This window comes from Vigna radiata, chromosome 2 (assembly GCF_000741045.1).
Source record: "Vigna radiata var. radiata cultivar VC1973A chromosome 2, Vradiata_ver6, whole genome shotgun sequence".
Classification (NCBI taxonomy): Eukaryota; Viridiplantae; Streptophyta; class Magnoliopsida; order Fabales; family Fabaceae; genus Vigna; species Vigna radiata.
The window spans coordinates 8,323,366-8,350,781 of record NC_028352.1 but is presented as its reverse complement, the minus strand read 5'-3'; the positions used below and the strand labels follow the sequence as shown (position 1 = coordinate 8,350,781).

Here is a 27,416-nt window from a genome sequence, read left to right as displayed (position 1 = left end):
GAGGAAGAAGAGGAAGAAGAGGAAGAAGAGGAAGAAGAGGAAGAAGAGGAAGAAGAGGAAGAAGAGGAAGAAGAGGAAGAAGAGGAAGAAGAAGAGGAAGAAGAAGAAGAAGAAGAGGAAGAAGAAGAGGAAGAAGAAGAAGAAGAAGAAGAAGAAGAAGAAGAAGAAGAAGAAGAAGAAGAAGAAGAAGAACACGAAGAAGAAGAACAAGAACAAGAAGAACAAGAAGAAGAAAAACAAGAAGAAGAACAAGAAGTAAGAACAACTGTTGTTGCTCTTTCAGGACGTTGAATAATCCATTGTAGTAGTAACATTAGTAAAAAAAACAAACTAAAAGCACTTTATCATCGTTTTGTTTAATATAAAAGAAGAAACAATGAATAAGAAAATAATATGTTAAAAATAGATGTATTTAGTTGAAAAAAGTGCAAAAATTTTATATGAGAATTTTCGTACATGAATTTATGTATGTATGAATTTATCCTTATTTATGAAAACACTTTTATTTTTTCTTATTTGTGGGGTAGAATTCATTGGAGTAGTTCTACAAGAAGAATATGCTTTCCTAGTTTGCTATTACTTTTCTTATTACACGTCTCTTCACATTTAATGATGATATTTACTCTCACTTGTATTAAGAGAAGAAATAATACATAAAATTAATGTGAATTTATTAATTTTAAATACTAAAATGAAAGTTGAAATATTAGAATGGTTTAATCGTTTTCGACATCCCTAATTATGCAGGGTTGTCTCAATTTGGTCCCTGTATTTCTAAAGCTCTCAATTTGGTCCTTAATTTTGCAAATTTGAATCAATTGAGGACTTGCCGTTAAGTTGGTTAGACGGCGTTAAAAATATTGATACGTGGGTTGGTGACAGGACAAAGTCCTTCGGACGTGGCAGACGTTGGTCATCTTATCTAGCTTTGCTTCATTTTTATATTTAAAATTTATAAGTTAAAATTAAAACGGAACGTTTTCAATAAAAAAAAAAAGGTGATTAGTGGTTAAGTAAGTGACCTGGATGTGTAATTAGGAATAATTGGGGAGAATAATTGGGATTTGAAGAAATCCCTAAATTGGAAGAAATCCCTAAATCCCAAATTTGAATATGGCACCAAAATCTTGTCAGTTTCCATAGCGTTTCCTCCTAACAAAACCCAGGGGCTAGCCCTTTATTCAATCCTCATTGGACTCCTTTACTACTGTTTCCTGGTGGTTGGGATTGGAGGAGCAAGAGCCATTGAAAACATAACCAAACTATCAGTCTTTTTCATCTTCTTGATCTTGTTGAGCCTAGGATGGAAGGGTCAAGTATATGGCTTTTTCTGGAGGAGTTGACATGGACACTAGAATTGCATTTTGTGACACAATCAAACACTTAATTGGATGTGTTTCCATAGGCTCGATCTTGGTTCCCATCATCGTGCTCTTCCGGGGTTTTGCACGAGCCACAAGTCTTGTTGGAAGAGATACAAATGAGTTCATGTTTTCTTGTGTCAGTTGCTATATGGGGATTGCATCTCTTCTTGTGATCCGTGGGAACCGATGGGATTTTGTGCACGTTGGAGTTTATAACAAAGTGTTCTTCCAATTCTTGTGATCCGTGGCAAACCCTCAATTGATTCAAATTTACAAAATTAAAGACCAAATCGAAATCTTTAGAAATACGAGGACTAAATTGAAACAACCCTGCATAAATAGGGATGTCGGAAATTATTAAACCTATTAAAAATATATATATTGAGAAAGAAATCAAATAAAGGAATAAAATAAATATTTTAATGCATAAAACGTTTTTGTGTTCTAATCATTTAATAATAATAAATCAGTTTGTTCAGTTATCTGTTTTAATAAAAAAATCATAAAAGATAAACCACTTTTTACATTTTCTCAAAGAAATATTTAATAAAGAGTTAAGATTATTATTATTATAATGTATGAAACAAGAAGTAAAATTAGAAAATACATTTGATTATTAAATGTTAAAAATATAGTTATATTTATGCATTTCTTTTACCCTAATCAAAGGTAGTAGTTTTTGACCTATGCATGTTGCGTAGCCATCTAAAAAGGTAAATTGTCCACTGCAATATTAAATCATAATCACATCCAAGTGCAGGAATCCGGGGGAGAAGTCTTTTCATTTCTATAAATACGAAATTTTATAAAAAGTTTACGAAAAAAATGTTCACAAATATGAAAAGTTTTAATAGCAAAATTGTCAGTACAACCACCATATTTTATATGAGGGACAGGTTTAAAGTTAATTGCCTCATTTTTATTTCTTTAAAATGAATATATATTATATTTTGAACACATAGACTAATTTGCTAAAAAAAAGGGTTACTCAAATTTCTCGAATTCGGGATATCAATTGGAGTAAGAGGGATTTTTTGTATCAAATTCCAAACAAAGTACAATTAACCTATTTATTTAAATTATGACATGTAGATTCTTAGTTAGAAATTTAAGGAATAGATAGAATATATAAAAATTGGAAAACTTGAAGTAAAAGGAGTAAATAAGAAAAGTTAAATGGTAAAATTTATAAAATAATAATAATAAATTATAGAATTCAATCTAAATTTCACTTGAAAATGTCTTCAAAATTAAAAGTGAAGAATTTGTTTTTGGTTATTAGTGCCTTTTGATTATTCCGTACTTTGAATTGGTCAATTCATTATGGAAGAGCTAATTCAAATGTATAGCAAAATGGACATGGCCCTCCAAAACCTTTCCCTTCTCTCTACAACACACCATTTGGGCGTGTTCATAACTATAAAGAACCTATTAATGATTACAAGGCTTCTTTTAAAGTTTTTCTCTCGAGCTCATAACCTAAGCTTTGACCCCTTTATGATAATGAATCATTTACGTCTAGCTCCCGTCTTTATTTAAGAAAATCATGCATGAATCCATAAAAATATTCATATTCTAAGATAAATTTGCCATATTTTAATTTTTTTTTCACTACAAGTTAGTACCCTTTTAAACATAAATCTCCATTGGCGTTAAAACCGATTCTCTTCACCAAGGATTTGGATCTTTTTTATGAGGAACAACATAACAATGTCACATTTCATATTAACGTAGATGAGAAAATCTTATGGTGAAGCAATGTTGCACCATTTGGTTTAAGGACAATGGAGTCTCACTTTAATGCCTTGAAGCACATACCCTTTTGATATAAATGGTTGGTTAAGGCAAAACACTAATGGCCTAACCACGTGCAATTTTATTTTTGTGAATAAAATTACAAACAGTTAGCAGATGAAATGTGTGAAACAGATATGGTGAGACCAATGTGAACAATGCTTAGGAAGCCTTGTACAGAGGACACTATCTTGCACCTTGATTTTTTGGAATCAATAAAAGATTTAGAGAGTAAATAGGAAAGCCAAACATGATTTGGAGACACCAAATCGATATAATATATATATATATATATATATATATATATATATATATATATATATATATATATATATATCAGATTTCATTTCAGAAACTATATATATAATGTGTCCCCAAAGCTTATGCAACGACAAATGCAGATTTTCTTTATGAGAATATACTGAACTTGTATCAGACAAAGCACTGTAAAAACCCTGCACATTGTTGGGTACTTGACTGTCCCTAAACAAGATGGTGGCATATGCTTTTGCCCCTAAGTTTCTTCCTTTGAGTCACCAATTTCATGGGGGTCTCAGATATTTTGATTCAGTGAACTTTTCTCGTAGATAATAAATTCATTAGTAAGTGGTTTTTGGATGGTTGGTTTTGTTTTTATCATGGGGGGAAGAATGTGGAGAAAGCAACTCTTGGATTATGTCCTTCACAGCAACAAAAGAACGAATAGTCCCCACAAATAAGATGCTTTCAGAGGTCCAATGTTTGGTAGGAAGTTTTAAATAAAAGAGAGAATGTTGAAAAGCCTCGGTACAAGCCATACAAAACCTGAATATGGTACCCCCCACAAGTTGCAAATATGAACCATTATTGAGATTGAATTCCATCAACTACTGTATTTAAAACATGTCCTAACATTAGAATATTAAGAGCATTCGGACCCCAATAAAAATAACGATGGCTGCCATATTGCTGGCCACATAGGGCTAACACTCTTACTATATAATAGCAAAGGTGTAGTCCCCTACAAGAGTCATGTTTGAACAAGAAACAGTCCTTTCCTCATTTAATATTTCGGCCAAAATCACCCAGCACCTCACATGGCTTACATACACTGACATTATGCAGAGATGTTTACACATGTGAATCAGAAGAAGAAAATTTCAAACCTTGGGGCAATCATAGTTTAAGTAATATCAGATTCACAAGAGTCAAGGATCTACACCAATATTACCACTCTTGTCTTAACTCAACAAGGCATTGTTCATCCCAAGATATGGACAATTTATTGAACAAAACATACAAATTAATTATATTATGTCAACACTTTTTCCCCTTATGTGATATGAGGTTATATACATACACAGAACCAGACAAGACAACCTATGGAGGCCCTTCCTAGGGGTGGTGGTCCCATAGCTCATAGTTACTTGCTTGCTTCAGTTGGCCAAGCAAGGTTAATGTGAAGTAATAAAAGTGCTGAAAATATTTAAACGTATTAAATCAGTAAGAAGCAAATACGAATTCTAGTAATTTCAAAATTAACGAGTATTCATCGCCATGTCGCTGGGATCATGGAGAGAAATTATGATTGTAAAGCATCTTTTGTGCCTTCTTGTCAAAGTACTCAAGATACGCACAAAATTCGCTCCATGAATCAAAGAGGATTCTCAAATCTATCATTTATGGTTCATAAAATAGTTTGGGGGAGTCACGTTTCAAATCCTGAATTAAAGTTTCTCCACATTGAAGATCAAAGACTCTTGCAGCCGTCTGAAAAGAATTATTTATCTCAAACTGAAACTTTGAAAAATTACCAAAATGGCTTACAATGATTTGGTCCAACCCACTTTCAACAGCACTCAAAGGATAAAGCTGCAAGGGCCTAGCAAGCACCCAAGCAAAGTTCGCTCGAACACACTCATATATTTTTTATACATTCATCAATCAACCAATATCAATTATTATAGGTCACTTTGAAGCTACACTTGGCATTGGACTCAGAAACAATATCCGTTTAATATTAGTGAAAATTTGACAACATGTTAATTCCTAGAAGTTTCTACCTTCACCTCTTCTCTCGCTCACATTTTATAGAAACCAAACAAACAAGGTACGCGAGTTTCTGAAACCCGGATAAGATGGTGCTGTGTCCTTTATCCAACGTCCACTCAAAAGAATCTTGTTCAAACGCACGCTTTGAGTACTCAATATTTTTATTTTATTGTTACTATTACTATTACTATTATTATTAGTAGTATTTTCTGATTTTTGGTTATATAAATATAGATAATACGTAAGAGGCATTTGTCTTACTTTAAATCTAATCCTTGACCGCGTCGACATCGCCGAACATATCCGTCCAATTTTCTTCGTCTTCTCATCTCTCCACGTGGCATTTGCAGCATTTCTAGAGGCCAGTGCCGGTGCCAATCAGTGGTTGCCCAATATTAAAATAATTAACCACTATGTCCAAACATTATCTTACTAGATTCAGAATTATTAACGAAAACCTTCACAATATTTTTGTCATGCCTCCCTATGCAATTTAAGGCCAAATATCTTTGGCTTAAATTGACCACCCTATCATATTAATATTAAAATAATATAATGTTAGTTGGGACGAGGCTGGTTAAAGAGCCAAGAGTTTCTTAGAACCTGTTTTTACTATATTTGTGGGGTGCTAGAAGGAGCTGTATAGATAAAGACCTTTGCTTACTTCACTTCCTTCCTTCTCTTCATTCATTCATTCATTCTCCCTTATCTTTACCATTTTCTTCTTCATTCATTCATCCATTCACACATGGGGAATTGCCAAGCTGTGGATGCTGCAGTGCTTGTCATCCAACACCCTTGTGGGAAGATAGAGAGGTTGTATTGGCCCGTCTCTGCAAGTGAGGTTATGAGGACCAACCCAGGTCACTATGTGTCTTTGATAATACCATTGCCTGTGCCACCACAGGACCAGAATCAAGACCAGAAAACGGTGCGTTTCACCCGAGTTAAGCTCCTTCGGCCTAATGAAACTCTCAACCTTGGCCATGCCTATAGGCTCATCACCACTCAAGGTATATCATGCTATCAGATCTTTCTGATGATTGTACTTTTTGTGTCTTTTGGAAGGGTCTGTGACTGTCTTTCTGTTTCTGGTTTTAGAGGTTATGAAGGTTTTGAAAGCAAAGAAGCATGCAAAGACAAGGAAGCCACAGGCTGAGACAGTTGATAAGGCACACACAGTACAACCAGAGAAGCAGAGTTCAGCCAGTGAGCCACATACAACAGGAGGGGAGTCTGCACACCAGGTATGTCGCATGTCAACACTGCTTTTCTACTTTTCCCTTTAAATTAAGTATTATTCCATGAATAATATTCTAGTAGGTTGTTTCTTTAGTCCACCCCAACAGTGAATTCACTGAAGACTTTGATCTATCTACCCACATGGCACACGTTCTATAGATGCTGAATCCATCTACTGTTATCTATAATAAAATATGCATGTATTTATACCATTAGTCAAGATATCCTTAACAAAACATGGCTTGGATGTTATAACTCTTTGAAAGTGTGAAATTCTAGCCCTTGTTTTCTTTTTAATATAAGGGAATAAATGATCAAAGCCAAATGAAATATAATCCAGCAATTTGACAGACATAATTTTACTAGAAATTTAGCTCCAGACACAACTTTTATCTCCAATTTTGGACGCTTTTATCCTCATCATTGATTTGTATCGATGCTAAACAGTCTGATGCATTCCAGGGAATGAGGGCAGAGAGACAAAGGCCTAGGGTGGCTTCAGCAAATCCTGCTGTAGTGAGGTCAAAATCCTGGCGCCCTTCGTTGCAGAGTATTTCGGAATCAGCAAGTTGATTGGTGCGAACTACAAAGTTGTGACATGTACAGTGGCTCATAGAGTATTATATGATAGCCACTAGAATGTCAGAAGTTCCTTCTAGTTGATTCTTACATGGGCATGGAAATTCATCAGAAGTTTCAACCAAGATTTCTCTTTCAACGCCAATCATAACCTCAACTGCAAAACCATGCTCCTGTGGTAACATGTTTGTATAGCACCACCAACAAAAAGAAAAAAGAATAGAGGAGTAATGAATGTAAAAATTTTTTACAAGTGAGTTTTCCGATTGATATAGTTACAGCATCCACATCTTCCTTTTAGTAATTATATATATAGCAAATAAGCCATTCTTACTCACAACTTGAAGGGATCTTATTTATAACAAGAAAAAGAAAACATGAGGCGAAAATTTTAATATCAATTGAGTTCCAAACTTCCAACATTCAAGTTTTTATGTTGCTCTTGGTGACCAACATATCCGTGAAAGGTTTCACCAATAATGTGCTAGAATCTCCACAATACTCAAGCAAAACCTCACAAATTGTCTGTTTTCCAATTAAGACCGGTTAAAATTATAGCTCAGAGTTCAAATTGGAGTTTAAATATTGCATTATTTGTTTCTAGGCTCAAGCATCAAAGGACAGATAGCACGTCAAAACATTGTCAGATTAGAGGTTTTCCAAAATTTATGTGACTTTCTAGTAATTTTTTATTTGGGTCAATAATTGTACCATTCATATCAGGTCCGGCTTTCTAATTGAAAAGTAAATGAAAATTCTTTACTGCAGAAGAAAATAAACACAATAACAGATCATTACAGACATCTGAATTTAAGGAAAGGTTTGCTCTATCTGAGGTGTTATGAACCTCGGAATTCTAATCATGGTTTGGCTCAGATTTTCCGTTTTGTTAAAAAAACTCAATCACAGATACAAGCAATCTTCTAATCAAACAACTCAGTCTCTAATATAATGTGACTGCATCAAAAAAAGTCTCTAATATAGTTTCAATTCAAATTAATTATTATGAATTATTAGTTGATATTTTAATTGGTGAGTCTTGACCCTTACGCTATTAGTACAATAGCATGTAGAGAAGAAGCCAAAAATCTATCCATCAAGTTAGGATGGGTCCATAACTGCATATATGTAGCAGCCAATTACTGGTATGGGTCTGCCATGTCAAGAACCAACAAAGAAACCAACATGCAGAATGAACTCCTATGAAATTCATGATAACAGTAACAGTTATTACCATTGTAATATTTATTTATAATGTACCTACTGTTCTTGTGATATTTATCCCATAGGTCAGAATTTCTAATAATCAAAACGCCTACTGTTTCCATCATTTCAACCATCCAAAGAATTGCATATCACTTCATGTGTCATGATTAGGCCCAAATCAGACAGTCTATCTCTACTGATTGAGACCAAAAATAGACAACCAGGTAAACCTACCTTGGGATTTTTCTTTTGCAATCATTAAGGAAAATTAAGTAATTATAACATACTGTCTATCAAGGACCACAAATCAAATCTGCAATAAATTCTCAATTGCTCTGAAAGGCAAAAGAAAAGGGCCATATAAAATAAAGGCACATGCAAATGGGGCCTGTATTGTGACTCATCAGTAAACAATTGTGATATTCTTGTTAATATTATACCATTTCTTATAGGAAAGGAATGTTGGCCACAAACATTAATGAAGAAATTCCTTTAGATGTACCAATATTGGCCACAGAGTTATGAAATGAGAATGTCCTTAATGTGGGCATGGTAATCAATAAAGGTATTATCAGTGAATTAAAGGCAGATCTTTCAAATTCAATTCAGGATTTCTCTTGATAACTATAGTGACTGAATTCTCTGTCCCCATTTCCCTCTTTCTTTGAGGGTTCCAAACTGAAGCTCAAGTTTATGAATATTATGATTTAGAAGAAACAACAAGTGATAAACACAACCCTTGACTTCTGATCAGCATTCTTTTTCAAAACACAATGCTTGACATAACACAGACTAGCATTTGATAATTGACTTTTGTTCTTTCAAGAAAGATGTTGGAAATCAGATTACAGGAGACTTATTCTATAAAAGACAGCAATCACTGTTCTCCGAGAAAGTTCACAGGGAAACTAGTCAAAAGCAGATTTTACTGCTTATATGCAATCAATGAAGTTCACTAAATGCATAAACACATCTTGCTAGCATAGCCCTTGTTCTAGTACTTAAACTATGAGAAGTACAATTATTTTCTTTTAGTCAATAACATCAGTATCAAAACTAAAGTAGGAAAAAATGGATATGAACAAAAGAAACAGTAAATTTCTCCTTCTCTTTTATTGATTGATGATAAGATGAGTTATTATAATGCAACCAACAGCTCTTTTCATGTCCAAACTACAAGTTTTAAGACTGTATAAGGTTATCATTAACAATAAAAAAAAGAATAAAAGATACAAATATCAATTAATAGGTTGCTTGATTCAGTTTTTTTTTAAGCAATTCTTTAATTTTTCAATTGAATGAAAATTAACTCAACAGGATCTTGAATTTTCATGATACTCACTATTCCCACATACACAGTAAAGAAGAACTAACCTGGATCCATTATGCACTTCTTCCTGTCAAAAGTTCTCTCTCCTCTTACTCCTCTTTAATGCCTTCTTGATGATATAAAAGTTGCATAATGTTTTTATCTGTCAGCCACACTTTCTTTTCTTTCCTGAAAACATTACTGTTTCTCTTTGTGCTTTTCAGAAACTTGTCTTGTCTACAGAAGTCAAACTTTTTCCTCTTTTAATGATATTTTAATTAACTTTAGTAAAATACCAAAATGTCCTTTTGAAGTGAGAAGAGAGGGATTAATTTCAATAACTCTAAAATAATCCCAATAACTTTAATACCTTACATTCTAATAATCATCACATTAGAATCTTTACATCAAAATTATACTTTACATTACATGAACCAATGTTAATTATTAATATAATTTAACATTTTTCACATGAAAAAACACTTGTACATTTTTTATGGTTTGTTTACGAATATTCTATTATCATGAAAACTTTACTTTGAGGAGTTTTTGGAAAGAAAAAGCTATAATTTAATCATCTTTTCAAATAAAATGTTTTTATCATTATAACCAAATAAAATACTAGCATATATGCTTTTTGTAATTTTTAAAATTAATTTGCTTAAAAGCTTATTTATGCATCCAGACAGTCCTGAGAACATTTTGTCTGTTACAGCAGGGTAAACTATTACGGAACATTGAAAACAACGTGATAATCATAAAGAGTTAAAAATATGTGTTTGGATTATGGATAGGAAATTAACCAAAGTTAAACTTAGGTTGAAAAGAAAATTATCATAGCTTTAAAGGTAACTGAAATTTTGGTGAATTTTATTTTTAACTATATTAAAAAAAATGTTTTCAAATATATCAACATAATGTTTGACGAAAACTAATTAATATTTAAATTTAAATCACAGCAAACACGAATACAATTATACCATCAACACCAACATACGTATTATAAAAAATAAAAATAAAACAGTTACTAAATAAAATTTAGTTAACTAAACCTAATTATTCTCGTTCAATTTACATTGAACTGTGTTTTTATTGTCAATTTTTTTGGTAAAATTTAGCCTCGTCTAAATTATCATATAATTTACCTAACTAGGTAGGACTCACAATGAAATAGGAGAATTTTGTTTAGTTAAATTTTTTTATTGTATTTATTATTAAATCTTACAGTTAAAATAAAAAAAAAATATTGACAATTACGTAATTTAGTAGGATAATAGGTTGTTGGTTTTTATTTTAATAATTCACTGTATACAAAATACGTAATAAACACTTAAAAATCAATTTAACAGAATTTCTGTTATTATAATAAAGAAAGAAATCATCCAAATTCATAATACAACACCCTTTTAAAAATAAATGGCTCAGAGTACAATTACTAATTTTAGGGTTGAATCGTTTGGGCTAAGATAAAGTGTAACATGGATTATCTCCACCTCTCGAAGTGTTCCTCCATCTCTCCACTATTTTCATTTATTTTAATAATATTCTACACATCTCCATTATTTTCTTTAAAAATATCTTATACATTCCTACTATCCTTAACAATCTTTCCCTCTCTCTACATTAATGGAGCATTTACATAGTTCAGATTTGAATTTTTTATATATTACAAAATATAAAATTCAGAGGAAACTTCAATATCATACTTCTACCATTCTCATTTTATAAAATTAAAAGTTAGATGCAAATACAAAATAATAAACATAATAATATTAATAGTAAATAATGATATATTATTATTATTATATACTAACTTTATAATGATGAAAGAACTAAATAAATTCTAAATCTTTAACAAATAACTTTTTTTTATATTTTAAGTATTTAATAATATTTTTATATTATTTATCTAATAAATTAAATAATTTATTCAAGTTATTTGAGTCAAACATGTCAGTGAGTTAAAACATAATATAATGTTAAAAATTATAGATATTATATGTAAAAAAACACATATATAAACATTTTTCTAGAAATTTAGAACAAAATTTTACCATTTATTGAGTAATTTGAAAAGAAAAAAATATATTCAACAACAAAAATAAGATTGAATCAAACTTATTTAAGAAAATATATCACAAGTAGTTCAAATTTGAGTCGTGTAAATGCTCCATTAATGAGCCATGTAAATACTCCATTAATGTAGAGAGAGAAAGAGAAAGAATTTTAAGAATAGTAGGGAGGTGTACGGTATTTTTGGAATAAAAGAAAATAGTAGAGAGATGTAGAATATTTTTGAAATAAATTAAAATAGTAGGGAGGTGCAGGACCCACTTGGGGAGGTGGAGGGAGCAACACCCTTATCATAGTCGAAACAGTACTTATTTATTGGGTGTTGTTCCCTCCACCTCCCAATCTGTTCCCTCCACCCCTCAATTTTTTTTTTATTTTTTTTAATTACAAAAATAACCTTTTCTTTTACTTTTTTAACCTTTTTACATTTTTATTTTTAATGTTATTTATCTAACCTAAATGTTTACTTTTACTCTCTTAGTCTCTACATCCACCTCCCCCGTTTTGAGATTCGCCTCCTCCTCTCATGTCCGTCACTTTTCTCTTCTTCCCACCTCCTGTTTTGCTACTTGTCATCCAAACTCTCACTTTCCTGTGCGTAGCTTTGCTCTCAGTGGTGTTGCGGTACGGTGTCTTCTTATTGTTCGTGGTGGTGCGGTGGTGTATCGCGGTGGTGTGTCGCGGTGGTGCGTCGCCGTACCAGGTGCAGATCTTCCTTCCTCTACCAGGTGCAGATCTTCCTTCCTCTACCAGGTGGGTTCTTTCTCGACGTGCTTGATACTAAAGAGCCTACAGTCCACGCATTGAGGGAATAGTTTCGTCTCAGAGGAGAAAGGTCTCCACCCACCCTTTTGCTCTAGTAAGGTTTTCTCCTCAATTTGTGTTATGCTGCTTCATTTCTTTCCTTCCTTTCTTTCCCACCCATACTCTCTTTACTAACTTCTTATTCTTCTTCCCTTGCCGATTTTTTCTTTTGCCAGATTCGATTTAGTTTCCTTTGGTTCTTGCGGAAGAAAATTTTTGCTAGCAAGACATTTAATAATTGAACTCTAATGACAATATGTTTCAATCACCACACTTTCACACCACAACAATAAACAAAAATACGAGAAAGAATATGTTATGCAGGGGTGAGTGAATGAAATCATAAAATTTTAACCCTAAAAATAAATTTTTACTAAAGGATAAAATAGGAATAGAAAAAATAGAGCAAAGGATAAAAATGGAAGGGAGAGGTGTAGGGAGCAAGTGGAGAGGTGCAGGTAGCAACGCCCTTATTTACTTTATCCTAGATTCCAATTCACGAATGGTATTGCTTCCTACATCCCACAATTACTCACAACATCCCTATATTAACATAAAAATTAAACTAAGAGAGGAAGAGCGCCATAAAGAAAAAAGAGAGAGAGAATGAAAAAAAAAAAGGTTCCAAAAAGTTCTTTTAAAAATGCATTTCATGTGGTTTGAAAAATTTGTTCTCAAAAACTTATTATGAAAAAAAAAATCATTTTGGAAGGCGTTATATGTTGTGGAAAATTTGTTTCAAAAATCCTATTATAGAAAGCTTATTCCATATTAGATTTCACACATTCTGGAAATTGTAGAAAGCGTGCGTGTTCCAAAATTTTTTGGGACAGGTAATCTGAAAAATTCTTTTACAAAGGACAAAATAATTATTTTGAAAAATTGAGAGAGTGAACAAAGAAATTGCGAGAGTGCATGAAATAAAAGCTAAAGAAGGACTTATTGTACCAAAAGCATGGAAAGTTGAAGCTAAATGCATATCATTTCTTCTTACAACTCCATAATTTCAATCTGCATCCAAAATACACAACTTGGAATATTAAATTTTATTTTAGAGTGGATGTTTTAAAATATAAAATAAAAAATACATTTGAGATTGTATAAATACAAATATACTCCACACCATACATTCTGAAATATAAAAAATACGTTTCAAATTACACATTCTAGAATATAAAATTTACATTATAAAAATTTATAAGAGTACAAATTGAAATTATGATTTTTTTTTTGACATAGCATAAATTGGATTTAAAATTACGAGGATAACATACTGTGTTTTATATTTATATAACTAGCAATCATTTTCTCACATAGCATAAATTGAATTCTTCCTTGTTGGTGTGTTGTTGAACAGTTTTGCAATCAATATTGAAATGCTCATCATAGGTCGATTATTACTTAGTTTTGGTGTTGGATACTGTAATCAGGTAAGGCTTTCCATCATTGTCAATGCTTTCCAATTTGGTTATATGACTATGGAGAAACCTTCATTATTAAATTGTTTTTAACATTTCCTTTTTCTTTTTTGTTATTATTATTTCCAATAGTCTGTACTTGTCTACTTGTGTATCAGATGATAGAGTGAAGCTTAGCTTGTTCCCGTTCTTATTGGAAGGCAATGCTAAGACGTGGCTTAATTCCTTCCCTGAAAGGACTTTTATTACATGGGAGACTATGGCTACAAAGTTTGTCAACAAATATTTTCCACAGTCTAAAGTTACTCAGGAAAGACTGAAGATCTCATCATTCAAGCAAGGCATGGAAGAAACTCTAGGTCAAACATGGGAAAGATTCAAAGGCCTACTCAGGAAGACACCAGTCCACGGGTTTGACAAGACAACCCTTGTTCTTGCTTACCTAGGTGGTCTGAACATGCAGTCTAAGATGATGTTGGATGCCTCAGCTGGAGGTGACATTAAACAGAAGATTGAAGATGAAGCCTATGACTTGATAGAGAGTATGACGGCTAATGAACAAGAAGCATTTAGTGAAAGGGGCACACCTACACAAAAGAGAGGAGTCTTGCACTTGCCTGCAGATGATGCCATGCTAGCTCATAATCATCTTTTGACCTAAAAGCTAGATACATTGACAAAGATCCTCTCACAACTTCCAAAGGAGATTCGCAATGTCTCCCAAACGCAGCAGCTATGTGATTTCTGTGGTGGTGACCATATCAATGGTCAATGTGCTATACCAGAGAATATGCAGCAGGAAGCAAACTACATGGGAAATCAATTCCAGTACAGGCAGGGGAACTTCAACCAAGGCAATCCTAGCAAAGGTTGGAAGAACCATTCGAGTATTAGTCAACAACAGAACAACCCATCAGGGCAAGCAGGGAGCTTTAGGCCGCAACAACCTTCTCCTTTGTGGCAGCAAATAAACCAATTGACAGAGAATGTTAGAGACTTTTCTAATAGATTTGACAAATTCTTGAAAGTTTATGAGTCTCAACATGCAAGTAACCAGGCCATCTTTAGATCTTTGGAGATGCAACTTGGCCAATTGTCAAAGACGATTGAGATCACAAAAAAAAATCAATCTAGGGTTAATACTGATGTTAATCCTAATGAAGAATGTCATGTTGTTGTAGCAAGGGAAAAAAGAAAAGCAGAGGCGGAAGTGATTGAGATTAGTAGTGATGAAGAAGAGGTAAGTGAAAGTGACAAGAATGGTGAAGAAGAGCAAGAAGAAGAGAGGTTTGAAGAAACTGAGAAAAGAAGAGATGGACAAATGAGAGAAATATTCAATCACGTGATTATGGTGCCTTTAGATCATTCTCAAATGCCTGTTTATTCTAAGAAAATTAATTATTTACCTCAGAGAGGTGATAAATCTAGATACAGATGAAGAAGAACAGGAAGTGCTTATACAGCCAAGAAAGAAACATCACCCACCTAAAATGAAGGATCCAGGATTGTTGACTCTTCCGTGCGTGATAAATGATGTGGATATAGGAAGAGCTATGATAGACTCTGGATCCATCATTAATCTGATGCCCTTGAGCTACTTGAAAAAAATTAAAGGGCTAGTTTTAAAACCAGCTAATACTACTCTGACAGTTGTAGACGGATCTATTAAAAAGCCAGCTGGTAGGTTGGAGGATGCAATTGTTCGTATTGAGCAGTTGGAATTCTTGATTGATTTTGTAGTTGTGGATATGGAAAATGAGGGCAGAATTCCATTAATCCTGGGAAGACCTTTTATAAGGACTTCCAGAATGGCGATGTGCATCCATGATGGGATAATAACCTTGAAAGATCAGGAATATGTGTTAATGTATAATTGCTCTAAAGGAAATAAAGTGAAAATGAAGAAGAAAGTTAGATTCAAAGAGAAAAGTAGGGAAGCTGTATCAGAGGATAGCACAACAGGTACCAAATCTAACAGTTGTAATGTTTGCAAGTACCTAAAGAAAAGGAGATTGATAAAGGAAAAAGAATCCACTCAGAAGATACATCTTCTCCACGTGGTGCATAGGTGAAAAGGATAATCAACAACATTAAAGAAGATGGCGTGGTGAAGATTATAAAACCATATATCAAAGCTGTTAAAAGAGTGGATAGAAGGCAACTGATGAGTTGGGTGGATGAAGACCCCAATCAGATGAAAAGACTTGAAGATATTTGATTTAGTCTTACTTGTTGTAGAACAATTTTTAGGATATTGGATTTTGGACATGTGATTTTTTTTGGATTTTTAAATATTTTGGGTAGACTCTACTGAGGGATGCTAAAATGTGTATGTATCTATTGAGGGGTACAGGAAGGTACACCTACTGACAGGTGTTGAAAGGATAAGCACTTACTGATGAGTGCTAGGCAGGTTTGGGTCAGGCTCGTGACGTTAAACAAGCGCTTTTGGGAGGCAACCCAGGTTTTATTTTTCCTTTGTACTTTGAATTAGTAGTATAGGTTAAGTTTTATTTTTGGTGTCTATGCTTGGCTTGTACACTGATTCTGATGATGATTTGATTTTATTGCATGATGAGTTATTTACTAATGATGATTGATTGTGGATGATGATTGAGAATGTGTGTATGCTGATATCCAGGTTAATGGTTCACTACTTATGTGAACATATGTGTAAGGGGTTTATGGTTGTGATTTTGATATTAAGCAGGATTCATGAATGAGAAGTGAGAAAGCATGAATGCATTGTTCACAGGGAATCATGAATGATATTGCCTTAGTCCTGATAATTGATTGAGTTGCATGTTTATGTTATATGATCAAGGCCATGCTTGGAAACCCTTACTTAGCTAAATTTTCACCCAAAGTGCTTTAAATGATATACCTTTTTTGAACCTTGGCCTTAAAGAGTATGAAAACCCTTGTTTGAATTGATTTACCTTGAGTTGGGTTGAGAATAATTGTATGTGTCAAAAAGGTTCAAGTTTGGGGTGGTATAGGGAAAGTGAAAGGCAAAAGAAAAAGCATTGAGTTCAAAAGCTGAAAAAGAAAAATGCTTGAGAAAGAAAAGAAAAGAAGAAAGAAAAAGCATGTAAAGTAAGCTTAGTGTAAAAATAAAAGAAAAGGGAAGAAGTTGGGAATGAGTGAGATTGGTTAAAAAAGAGAGTGTGCTTGAACTTTGAATGATGATTTAAACTGTCTTAACTCAAGGATTTTGTATTCCAGAAAAACCAATTTTTCTTGATAGCCCAGCTTCATTACAAGCCTTGAAAAAATCCTTGTGATGACATTTGCATATGAGGATTTTAATTGTTTTAGATGAATGGCAATATTGTTTTATGTGACATGTGAACAGTAGAGAGTAGAGTGACCTCCTAAACACTTGAGTGATTGAGTGAAACACTTGCTTGGTGAGAATTGTTAAATCCATGTTTACATCTATGCTTAGTTGATTGATCATTCATGAACAAAACATCTGTTGGAAAAAGATTGATTATGTGAACTGAATTGGATTGAAAGCATGCACGCATCTTTATAGAATTCCACTGAAATCTGAATTGGATGATAACTTGTGAGAAAAAGGAATTTTGAAAAATGTTGAATTCTTTGATGAAGAAGTGGAAAGCCAAGTTTTGTCTTGTTTGCTTTTTAGGACAAGTAAAGTTCTAAGTGTGGGGTTGTGATAACGGTCTAAAAACCGTTATTTTCATACTTAAATTTGATATCAAAACACACCCTTTATGGCTTAGAATGAGCTTAAAATAAAGTAAAACACTTAGTTGAGTCATGAGAGAGTCAAAAGTTGGTTTCAGATATATTATGTTTGTTTTTACATTGTTTTGCAGGGTTTTAAGGTGAATTGAAGATGGAAGTGAAGTAAGGTGGACTTAGACCCGTGAAAAAGGAAGAAAAAGGATGAAGAGAGGGGTCAAGCGAGCCGCTGAGCGCCAGAATGGACCGTTGAGCATTCAGAGCTATTAGAGGGAAACTCCTCAGCGGCAAAAATGGCCGCTGAGCGGTCCAACGGCTAAAGGGGAAATCGCTGAGCGGTTTACTTAGGCGCCTGGGCAGTTGTCTGTTTTTATTAGCTAGATTCTGTAATCTTTCTGTTTTCTTTTTGGGCTTATATATAGTTGCAGTGCGAATCAAAACATAATCTTTTGGCAGAGAGAAATGTCCAGAGCTATTCCACACACCTTGGAGGAGGTTCTTTGGATGCTTAGGCTCCAATCTACCAAGTTTAGGGTTATTTCTTCCATTCTTTCATCATATTTCATCTAGTTTCACCATGATTATGGTGAACTAAACCCTAGGTTGTTGGGGAACAATGTAATCTTTTGAAACTCTCTTATATCCAAATTCTTATCTTCTTTATATGCTTGCATGTGCTTATCTTTATCAATTGTTGGGTTCTTCACCTGTACTTAATGCTTTTATTGTTTAACCCATTCGGTAAATGTTGTTTGTCTTTATTGATACGGGATCGTACAGTAATGTCGTGAACTGGGGAAATTCCTTGATTAGGCTAATACTACCTAGGAATAGGGGTAAGACGATCAATTGTATTTTGCTTCTGTTTATCATGCATTATTAATTGCTAGGGGAGGCTAGGGATAGCAAGTTGGTAATTAGTAATAGGCTCTTTTCACCAAGGAATTAGGTTAAGGGTAGACCAAGAAAGTTTGCATGACAATATGATAAATAAACGAATTAGATAAGAAGAGTAGATATATGAGGGTGGGTAAGATGAAATTGTAAACCCCAACAACTTCATTCATTCATAGTTTCTTTAGCCAATTGATTCACTGCATTTGCATGTTTACTTTTGTTTTTACATTCAAAACCCAAAATTAATTTCTTCTCAAGTCTTATGCGATTGGTTTACATGAAAAGTAAGGCCTAAGAGTCCTTTGGAAAACGATACTTGGACTTACCCATTTTATATTACTTGATAACGATCTAGTACACTTGCCAGGGACTTAACAGCCTACAACCCAAAATATTCAAATTCAACCCAAGATTCACCCATGGCCCAAAAAGAATGCCACGTGGGAGGTCACTACAACCCGCTGACTGCTGGTAGCTCCCCTGCTGCAACTTAGACAACCACCAACAAGTCGGTTTCAACTCCAACAAGAAACCAGATTCGTGAAGAACAGAACCTCCAGGAAAAATCAAATTGAACCCCTAATCTTAGATCTTAAGATTAAAACAACAATCTTCAAACCACACCCCAAATTCACGATCATCAATCTGTAAAGAAGCGGCAAAAACCCTAGAAACAGGAACCACCAAAATTGAACCGAGAAAGAATTTGGGAAAAAGAAGAGAAATTCCTGCAAAACCCCAACCCCAAATCAAAGAACAAAACAAAGAACAACGCTTCTCCTCTTAGCAGACTAACCGAACCAGAGAAGAGGTCTTGCCCTCGACGTGCCATCGTAGCGCCAACGGCCCGCTAGCACAATGTCGTCGCTGCCGGAGTTCGCCTCTCTCCTGCGGAACAACCCACAACCAAAGAAGAAGAATGGAGTCTCTCCTCTGTAAATCACGAACCAGAACGGAAAGAAGAGGAGAAGAAGAACGGCCCAAACGCCATTGCAAGCCACCAAGAAAGACGAGAACACCGCCTGAGTTGGTTCATCGTAGCGGCAACGTCTTCGCCACCACAAGGCCACCTCCAGACCACCTTCTTTGCACAAGATGGAGGATCGAAGTGAAAAAGAAAGGAAGAGAACCCTACTGTTCATGAGAGAGGCACTGAGAAAAAGAATTGGGGAAAGTGCTTTCCACCCTAAATAGGGTCTTCTAACTCCAAAAAGAGAAAAAAACGAATCCCCCAAATTAAAATAAATTCGAAAACCCGAATTTTTTTTATTGTAATTGCCATTAATTAAAACCCTACTTATTATATACTTTCTGATACAAAATTCAATTACATGAATTCTTAATAATATAAAATTCTTAATCTCTCTTATACAGAATTCAATTTACGTGAATTCTTAATAACATAGAACTCAATTAGCACATGAATTCAGTGGCTTGAAATCCCATCGGATATTAACATAATAATAAGCAATAAACAATGTCATTTATTTATGTTAAACGATCATCCAAAATTTTAAGAATCATTACACACCAGAAATATCCAATCATGATATTATTAAGTATTCAATTAAATTAATTATCATTTAAATGCAAATGTAGCATTTCACAAAGATACTCAAAAAAAAAATATTCACATTCATCATACAATAAAGAAAAGTAAGTTTCTCATACCTTTTATGATTGACAGTAATGAGATTGGAAAATAAGTCCTTAAGATTGTAGTTAAAATGCTTACAAGATCTCATACCGCAATTTCCTGAGGCGTGTAAATCACTGTCCTTAAGGACTTATCCGCGTGTATTGCGCAAGTCCCCCTGGATACAACAGGAACTTCTTAGAGAAATATCTGAGGATTTCAGAACTAGCAAGAAACTCTGATAGAGTTTATACCCAGAGTAATTTTAGAAGAGGAAGAGAGAAACGAAAAACTAAGAAGAGAGAGAGGAGAGAATGAAACTAAGAGAAAAACTAATGAGAAAGACTGAGCTTGGTGTTTTGTAGTGGAAGAAGTGGATTAGGCCCATGACCTAAAATATCTCTTAGAAAAATATTATTTTTAATAATGTTCAAAAATAGATATTTTGCAATAGGTTTAAACCTCTTTTTGGTCCCTAAGTTATAAGCGGATGTTCAGTTTAGTCCCCGTTTTTAAAAATGTAAATCTTTGGTCCCTAAGTTATAAAAAATGTATCAAATGAGTCATTTTTTGACTTGAAATACTGTTTTGGTTGTTTCTTAACAACTGCTACATCTTTAGATTGCTCTGATTTGTTTCTTAATAATAACAGCACTTTAGATTGTTCTTTGTACTTTGACCATGAACATAAAAAAAAGGACTCATTTGATACATTTTTTATAACTTAGGAATCAAAGGTTTACATTTTTAAAAGCGGGAACTAAACTGAACATCCGCTCATAACTTAGGGACCAAAAAGAGGTTTAAACATTTGCAATATTATATTCAAAATTTATAACATTTAGCATATATCTAACGCTTGGATTTGGACTTTGTAGAATGAAAAATAGACGAGACTGAGAAAGAAGTGACCTAAAGATAATGTAAGTGATTGGTTTAAAGTGTGAAGATAGAGTTCTTGACCCCATATCTTGAAACAAATAGTTTTATGAATTTTTTATATAATATTTAACATTTTTATTTCTAGTTACACTTAAAATTTTCAATAAATAAATGAACATATAAAGTTAATATATAATATACATGATAAATTTTTTAATGTGTACAATAAAGATAATATTAAGTGTATATAAAGTCGTCTAATGTCAACTTTAAGATTTTTAATAATTTCTTAAGCTGATTTTGTATTACATTTAATTTAATTAATATAATATTTAATGTTATTATGTATTTGTTAAATTAAATATGCATGATAAGAAAATAATAAATAAATGAAAAGTCGAACTTATCAATAAAAAATAAAGTTTATATTAATATTTAAATGCATATTTGATAAATTAAATATGCATATGCAATAATATTTATTTATAATCATTAAAATAAAATATTTAATGAAATATTAACTAGCTTTTCAATTGCGTTAAATGCAATAAATTTAATTTATTTCTTCAGAATTTTCATTTGAATAGTAATTTGTATATCTAGAAAAAAAAAATCAACATAAGTTTAGGAGCTATAAAAAATAACTTTAGTATGAAAAAAGAAAAAAAACTCAAGTGTTTAACTAAATATTTCCATATTAAAAAACTTAACTTTTCTTTTCCGTTATTTTCTCTAATTCAATTAAAAGAGAATTCTGTGTTTATGACTTTAAGTTTATTTTCAAGTACAACTTGAGTTAAATAAAGTAATTTCATGAAACAAGTTTCAAATATTCAAGAGAGTAAAAACTGCATAAGATGATCAATATTTATTTTTTCATAAAGGCAACATCAGTTTTTCTTTTAAAAGATAAAAGTATAAATGAGTTTAAAATTATAATAAATCTGTTAAAATATATAAAAAAATAAAAATCTAAATTTTAGTACAATAAAAGTATATATTTTAACCTTAATATTATAAAGAAGTAATTTATTTTTAAATGTATTTATTTTAAAAACAAACTAATAGAAAAACTCATTATAAAAATTGTATCCAACTCATTATAATTCCTGAAATATTTTAACATGAAACTAATTTCTCCAAGTATAACAAAACATGTAGACATTCACTCGAAATCATATGATATCTTTTATCATTTAAGATCATCAAATTTTTTTATATAAACACTGTACTCAGTTTGCTTAATTACTCATCACACTCATTCAAGATGTTTTCTATTCCAAATATCACAGAATTCACATGCTGAGTGTCTCGGTACTCAAGATGTTCTTCTTAGAGATGAACAAAACTCAACAGCAATTTTTCAATGTCATAATAATGTCATAATTCTAATGTATTTTAGTAGTATAGAAGTCAAAACATAAGACATATTTCAAATATGTGGTGATTAACCTAAGAAATAACAAAACTCAACAGCAATTTATTACCGTGATGACAAATACTTGTTAATTCTGATTAGGAAATTCATATATTTGGTATAAAATATTTAAGATCAAATAGAGAGAGTCTTATAGTGTTTGCTTTGAACTTTGAAGTATGAACACAAAATACCAAATTGCAAATCAATTGAAAGGTTAAGTCTTATACATAAAATGAACCATTGAGGACAGTAACTTTATTATATTTGTCTGGAAAGCAAAAGATACATGTCTTGAAAGAAAGCCTTTGAACTATGCACACCAGAACAGCAAAAAAACCAAGTACAGTATGACAATGATATTATGCCTTTAGTTGGATATCAACACTTTCTGCATACTCCCAAGAACATTTGTACCTGAATGCTGTTTCTTTTGATGGCTACTGCTTTCAGCTCCTGCTTTCTTGGATGCCTTCAAGTTTTTGTACCCTGTGTCAGTTCCGAAAATCCTGTACACAGAAAACAACAAAATTTTACATACCATTGTCAGCATTACTAGTGAAACATCTTAAAAAAAAAAGCTTGTTCAAGGAATGTATGTAAATGTGGGTTAGACCATCTCAAATCTTAACCAAATGTTAGACAAACAATTAGAAAACAAAATGTATTGAGTTACTAAACATTCCGGAACACTATTTTTGTTCAAGGGAATGAATTACTCTTCTTGTGCAATATCTTCTATCTCCTATCATTTTACCTTTATTCTTATCACACCAAAAAGACTAATTGCTTTCATAGCAAAATATGTGGAAGAAGACATACCAGTCCATGTATGTGAAGGTTGAGGAGTAGTTTCCAGATTTGGTATACAGCATCCGATGATGATAGTCATGGAAATCAGCTCTGAAAATGAGGATGCAAAGTTTAACTATAAGAACTATAATGGAATAAATTCAGTGCATGATGTCAAGGGAAAGGAGTATGACACTGACCCCCCATACAATGGAATGAAATTTGAAAGACTCCATGGGAAATGGTAGCCACAATGCACCTCAACTGTCTCCAGGACTCTCAAAGTCATCCATGTCCAGAGAGTCATTAAGTGAGGACCAGTGAGAACAGGACCAATAATGGTAGCAAATCCAAGAAAGAGTATCTCAGCAGGATGAGCATATTCAGAAGTAAGTCCAAATGGTGTAGCATATCTTCACAACATGGAAAAAACATCTTGGAGCTGTGAGAAAAACTTTCAAAAGAACAAATGAAAATCAAACCCAGAATATGCATAGTACTTACTCATGGTGAACACTGTGCACATTTGTGTACAACCATTTGGTATGCAATATCCTGTGTCCCCAGTAGAATACAAAATCCTCCAATATGAAGTAGAAGATTATTTGGGTTAAAATGATTTTCCTGCAAAACCAAAAACAAAATATTTTCATGTCTACTTAAAAGAAATTTAGAAAAGTTCATATCAATAGCTTTCTATCATGTAGCTCAAAAATTTCTTTATTATTATTGTTATTATGATCAGTAAAGGAATTCATGAAGTACCAAGATGGCAATGGAAGACTGATCTGCATACCCATGCGCTTAAGTAAAGGGTAAGAAATTATCATAACAGGTAGATTGACACCAAAATGGTACAGTATCAAACCACTGATACATTTTTTCTGAGCTGCAGGGCTATTATTTTTTTCCTGCATGAAAGAAGCATTAATAGCTATATATATATATTAAACAAACTGATAGTATGCGTGGAAGTGAATCAGGAACACCAACTTTCACATCAAATGGACACTAGTAGTTCTAACTTCTACTTTTTTCAAATGAAAATGTTTCTAGCTTTTACATTTTTCACATCAAAGATGTGATTTATGGTTGAGAGCTTTCCAAATACACTATGAGACTGCTAGGCTTCAAAATGGTGGAGATACAAAAGAAAAAGATGATTAATAAGCAGCATATTGGTTGTCATATTTGAATTGAGAGAAAAAACTGATTATTATAAAACAGGAAAGAACAAAGGACCCACATATTTTGAGGAAAATGCCTTTTGTTTTTTCATTCTCTGTTTCATCAATAATTATACAACTATCTTCTTATTTTCAATTGGTTTTCAATATTAATTTTATTACAGAAAACTGATGAAAACTCAATTGTTGACTGTTTCCTGTACAGTTATGTTAAATTTTAGTACAATTTTTTAAAGCAAAATTCACAGTCTTCTAATTAAGAGTGAAAACAAAAGAGGAAAAGAAAGTGAAGAAACTCTAACTTTCTTCATAGTAAATAATTTGATATATATAGAAAAGAAGAAATTAAGAAATTTTCTGCATGTATTGGCATTGGGAGATTTCAGTCCATGCAATAATTCAAACATAACAGAAATCAAACTTGCATGTGCTACAAGAGATTCTTTGAATCCTTTCCATTCAGGGCATAAAGACAAGGAAGAAAAGACATAAATGTGAATGGTCAGCCAGAGGACATTTGGATCCTTTTTTTGTTCTTGAACAACATATGATTCTGATGAAAAGAAAAGAAAAACTCATCTTTATCAAAAAAAGGCCCACCTGGTAGGACCCACAATAAAAATTGTATTTTTCTCTCAAACCTTTGAAATCCTCTTGAAGCGGGACATAGAAACAAAGAAGATGGAGAGACATTGGGAAATCTGTTGCAATTCTCAAATAAAACCATATGAATATAAAATTGATTTTCCAACCAAGAAAAACAGTGAACAAAGACAACATTTGATCCAGTGAAAAATGTCCTCAAATCCAATTGTCAAGGACAGAAGAAGAATAAGGTAAAACCTGAATCTTATACTTGCTGAGCCACCTTGACCTTTCCAGCATCATATAAGGAAGTCCAGACAAAAAGAAAACACCTTCATGCAGAAAGAAAGTACCCAGACAGGCCAGTTGAAATTCGCTGAAATGTGTGATCAAAAACTGCAATCACAAGAACATGCAAAGTACCCAAGCATCAAACACTAGTTCAAAATTTGATTGTGAAACAAGATTAACAAAAGACAAACTTTTGAAGATAACATGAAAGGACACATTGTAAAAGCAATCAGAGATAAAACTGGAACAATGGGGTGAGATAGAACCTGCCAAGAAGATTGAACTAAGGAAGCCATGGATTGTAGGATGTAGAAAACAACTTGTGAAATGTGAGAGAGTGTTTAGTGTGAAGAGCAACACATATAAATACTAATATAAACCTGCAGTATGACCAACCAATTGTGTCTTTCTAGGGAAGGGTCCTTCTTAGGCACCACTGTTATCTTCATGCATAATAAATTTTGAAAAAATGATACTTTAATCTCCAAAAATTTGTACCATCAACATTATTTTTCACTCTTTTTTTTTTCACAAAAATACAAAAAAGAAAAAATTGTTAGGAATATTTTACTTTTATAGTAAATTATCAAAATAGTACTTATTGATGTCAGAAAGTTTTCCTAAATTTTACTTTTCAATTAATATTTATGATAACTTTTTAGTAATTACTTTTATGATTTAATTTTTATTATAGTGTCAAAATTACCGTTTTTTTTAACAAAATTGTCGTGCAATAGTTTTATATATTAAAAATATATTGTCATTTAATTATATTATGCAAAAAAAAAGTTATTATATTTGTAATTTACTAAATTAATGTAAAATATAAATAATAGTTAACTTTGATTATGTTTGGATTTATTTTTATAATTATAAAAGTTGTATTTAAAAAAATAATGTGATTTAAAAGCTTTAAAAAATATGATGTAATTTAGATAGAAAGATAATAGGACACTTGTACCGCTACCAATAATAATAAAAGTTTAATTTAATTTAAAAATAACTACAATTTCTATACTTTTAATGAAATGCGATAATTTTTTATTTTAATTTTAAAAAATAAGATATAATAGTAGTGCATGCCAGATACTTTTGTAAATTAATAGTAAACATAATTATATAATGAAATACAAAAATAATGTTATATGTGTAATTTAATGTAAATAATATTATTAGAATCTATTATAATATATTATGATATAATAAAAAAAGATATTAAGAAATTTATTTTAATACTTACTTTATTTCGTTAACAAGTGTTTTAAAATTAGCTTTTTAATCACTTAATATTTTTTATTTATTTTTATTTATATTTATTTTGTTGTAACATGTACATGAAATATATTTTATTTTTTATTAATTTATTTTATTTTTTAATTTCTTTTTTATTAATATTTATTTTAGTGTCAGGTGTACATGAAAGTTATTTTTCTTTTTATTCCTTTTATTTTATTTTTAAATTAATTTTTTATTTATATATATTTTGTTGTCACATGAAAATTATTTTCTTAATTAATTATTTATTATTTATTGGCAGTCTAATCTCTTACACAACCTGAAATTAATTTTTTTTAATCAATATAGTTGATCATATTATATATATATATATATATATATATATATATATATATATATATTTATTGTGTCAATTTTTGTAAATAATAAATTGAAAATATACACTTTAATTCATATTGCATTCTTAAAAATTATTTTTAAAATATTTTAAAAATAAATAAATCAATAATACCTTCACTTGTGTCCTTACACACATTGGATATATCATTAAAAGTCTCTTTTACATATTTATTAGGTTAAACAATGACTTATATTTAAAATATATTTACTTAATCATTTAATAAAATTAAATTTAGAAAATATATTTACTTTCTTAAAATAATATTATTTAAAAAATGATTTGATAATAAAATATAAAAACAAATGTGATGAAATAATTTTGTGTTAAAAATTTATTTATAAAAAATTATATTTATCATTTTTATATTAAATAATTATATAAATATTTTTATGATTAAATATATTTTTAGTATGTAAAATTAAATTATTTTTTCTTAGAAAAATTAACGTTAATGACATGTGATATGTAAATAAAATTCCATATAAAGTTTTAAATAATGATATTTAAAATAACATAGATTAAATATATATTTAATAATTCATTTGAAATGTTTAAAATATAT

General features: G+C 31.6%; 2 protein-coding genes across 3 annotated transcripts; one reads left to right on the top strand and one right to left on the bottom strand.

Annotated features, from left to right (window-relative positions):
• The first annotated feature begins 5,713 nt into the window (after nt 1-5,713).
• LOC106754869 lies at nt 5,714-7,293 on the top strand. 2 transcript variants are annotated; one of them, XM_022778549.1, is made up of 3 exons: nt 5,714-6,202; nt 6,291-6,436; nt 6,879-7,293. In XM_022778549.1, exons 1-3 carry the CDS (start codon nt 5,938-5,940, stop codon nt 7,002-7,004), a joined length of 537 nt encoding a protein of 178 aa, XP_022634270.1. In that variant the 5' UTR covers nt 5,714-5,937; the 3' UTR covers nt 7,005-7,293. The 2 variants fall into 2 exon arrangements, with proteins under 2 accessions (XP_022634270.1, XP_014492426.1); XM_014636940.2 differs by having other exon boundaries at nt 5,741-6,202; nt 6,894-7,293.
• A 15,275-nt stretch (nt 7,294-22,568) lies between these two features.
• On the bottom strand, nt 22,569-25,733 carry LOC106755866 (methylsterol monooxygenase 2-2). The gene is made up of 7 exons (XM_014638088.2): nt 25,485-25,733; nt 25,186-25,323; nt 23,921-24,066; nt 23,660-23,779; nt 23,356-23,568; nt 23,186-23,266; nt 22,569-22,872 (listed from the first exon to the last, which is right to left on the bottom strand). The coding sequence occupies exons 1-7, from the start codon at nt 25,512-25,514 to the stop codon at nt 22,734-22,736; spliced, it is 867 nt and encodes a 288-aa protein (XP_014493574.1). The 5' UTR covers nt 25,515-25,733; the 3' UTR covers nt 22,569-22,733.
• Between the last annotated feature and the right edge of the window lie 1,683 nt (nt 25,734-27,416).

What these genes read in the sequence shown, in the direction of transcription:
- LOC106754869 (XM_022778549.1), top strand. Translation starts at nt 5,938, where the DNA reads ATGGGGAATTGCCAAGCTGTGGATGCTGCAGTGCTTGTCATCCAACAC. An exon ending in TAGGCTCATCACCACTCAAG is followed by an intron (nt 6,203 to 6,290) that starts GTATATCATGCT and finishes TTCTGGTTTTAG; the next exon opens with AGGTTATGAAGGTTTTGAAA. An exon ending in GAGGGGAGTCTGCACACCAG is followed by an intron (nt 6,437 to 6,878) that starts GTATGTCGCATG and finishes GATGCTAAACAG; the next exon opens with TCTGATGCATTCCAGGGAAT.
- LOC106755866 (XM_014638088.2), bottom strand. Translation starts at nt 25,514, where the DNA reads ATGGCTTCCTTAGTTCAATCTTCTTGGCAG. An exon ending in AGTCTTCCATTGCCATCTTG is followed by an intron (nt 23,780 to 23,920) that starts GTACTTCATGAA and finishes TTGGTTTTGCAG; the next exon opens with GAAAATCATTTTAACCCAAA. An exon ending in ACCTTCACATACATGGACTG is followed by an intron (nt 22,873 to 23,185) that starts GTATGTCTTCTT and finishes TTCTGTGTACAG; the next exon opens with GATTTTCGGAACTGACACAG.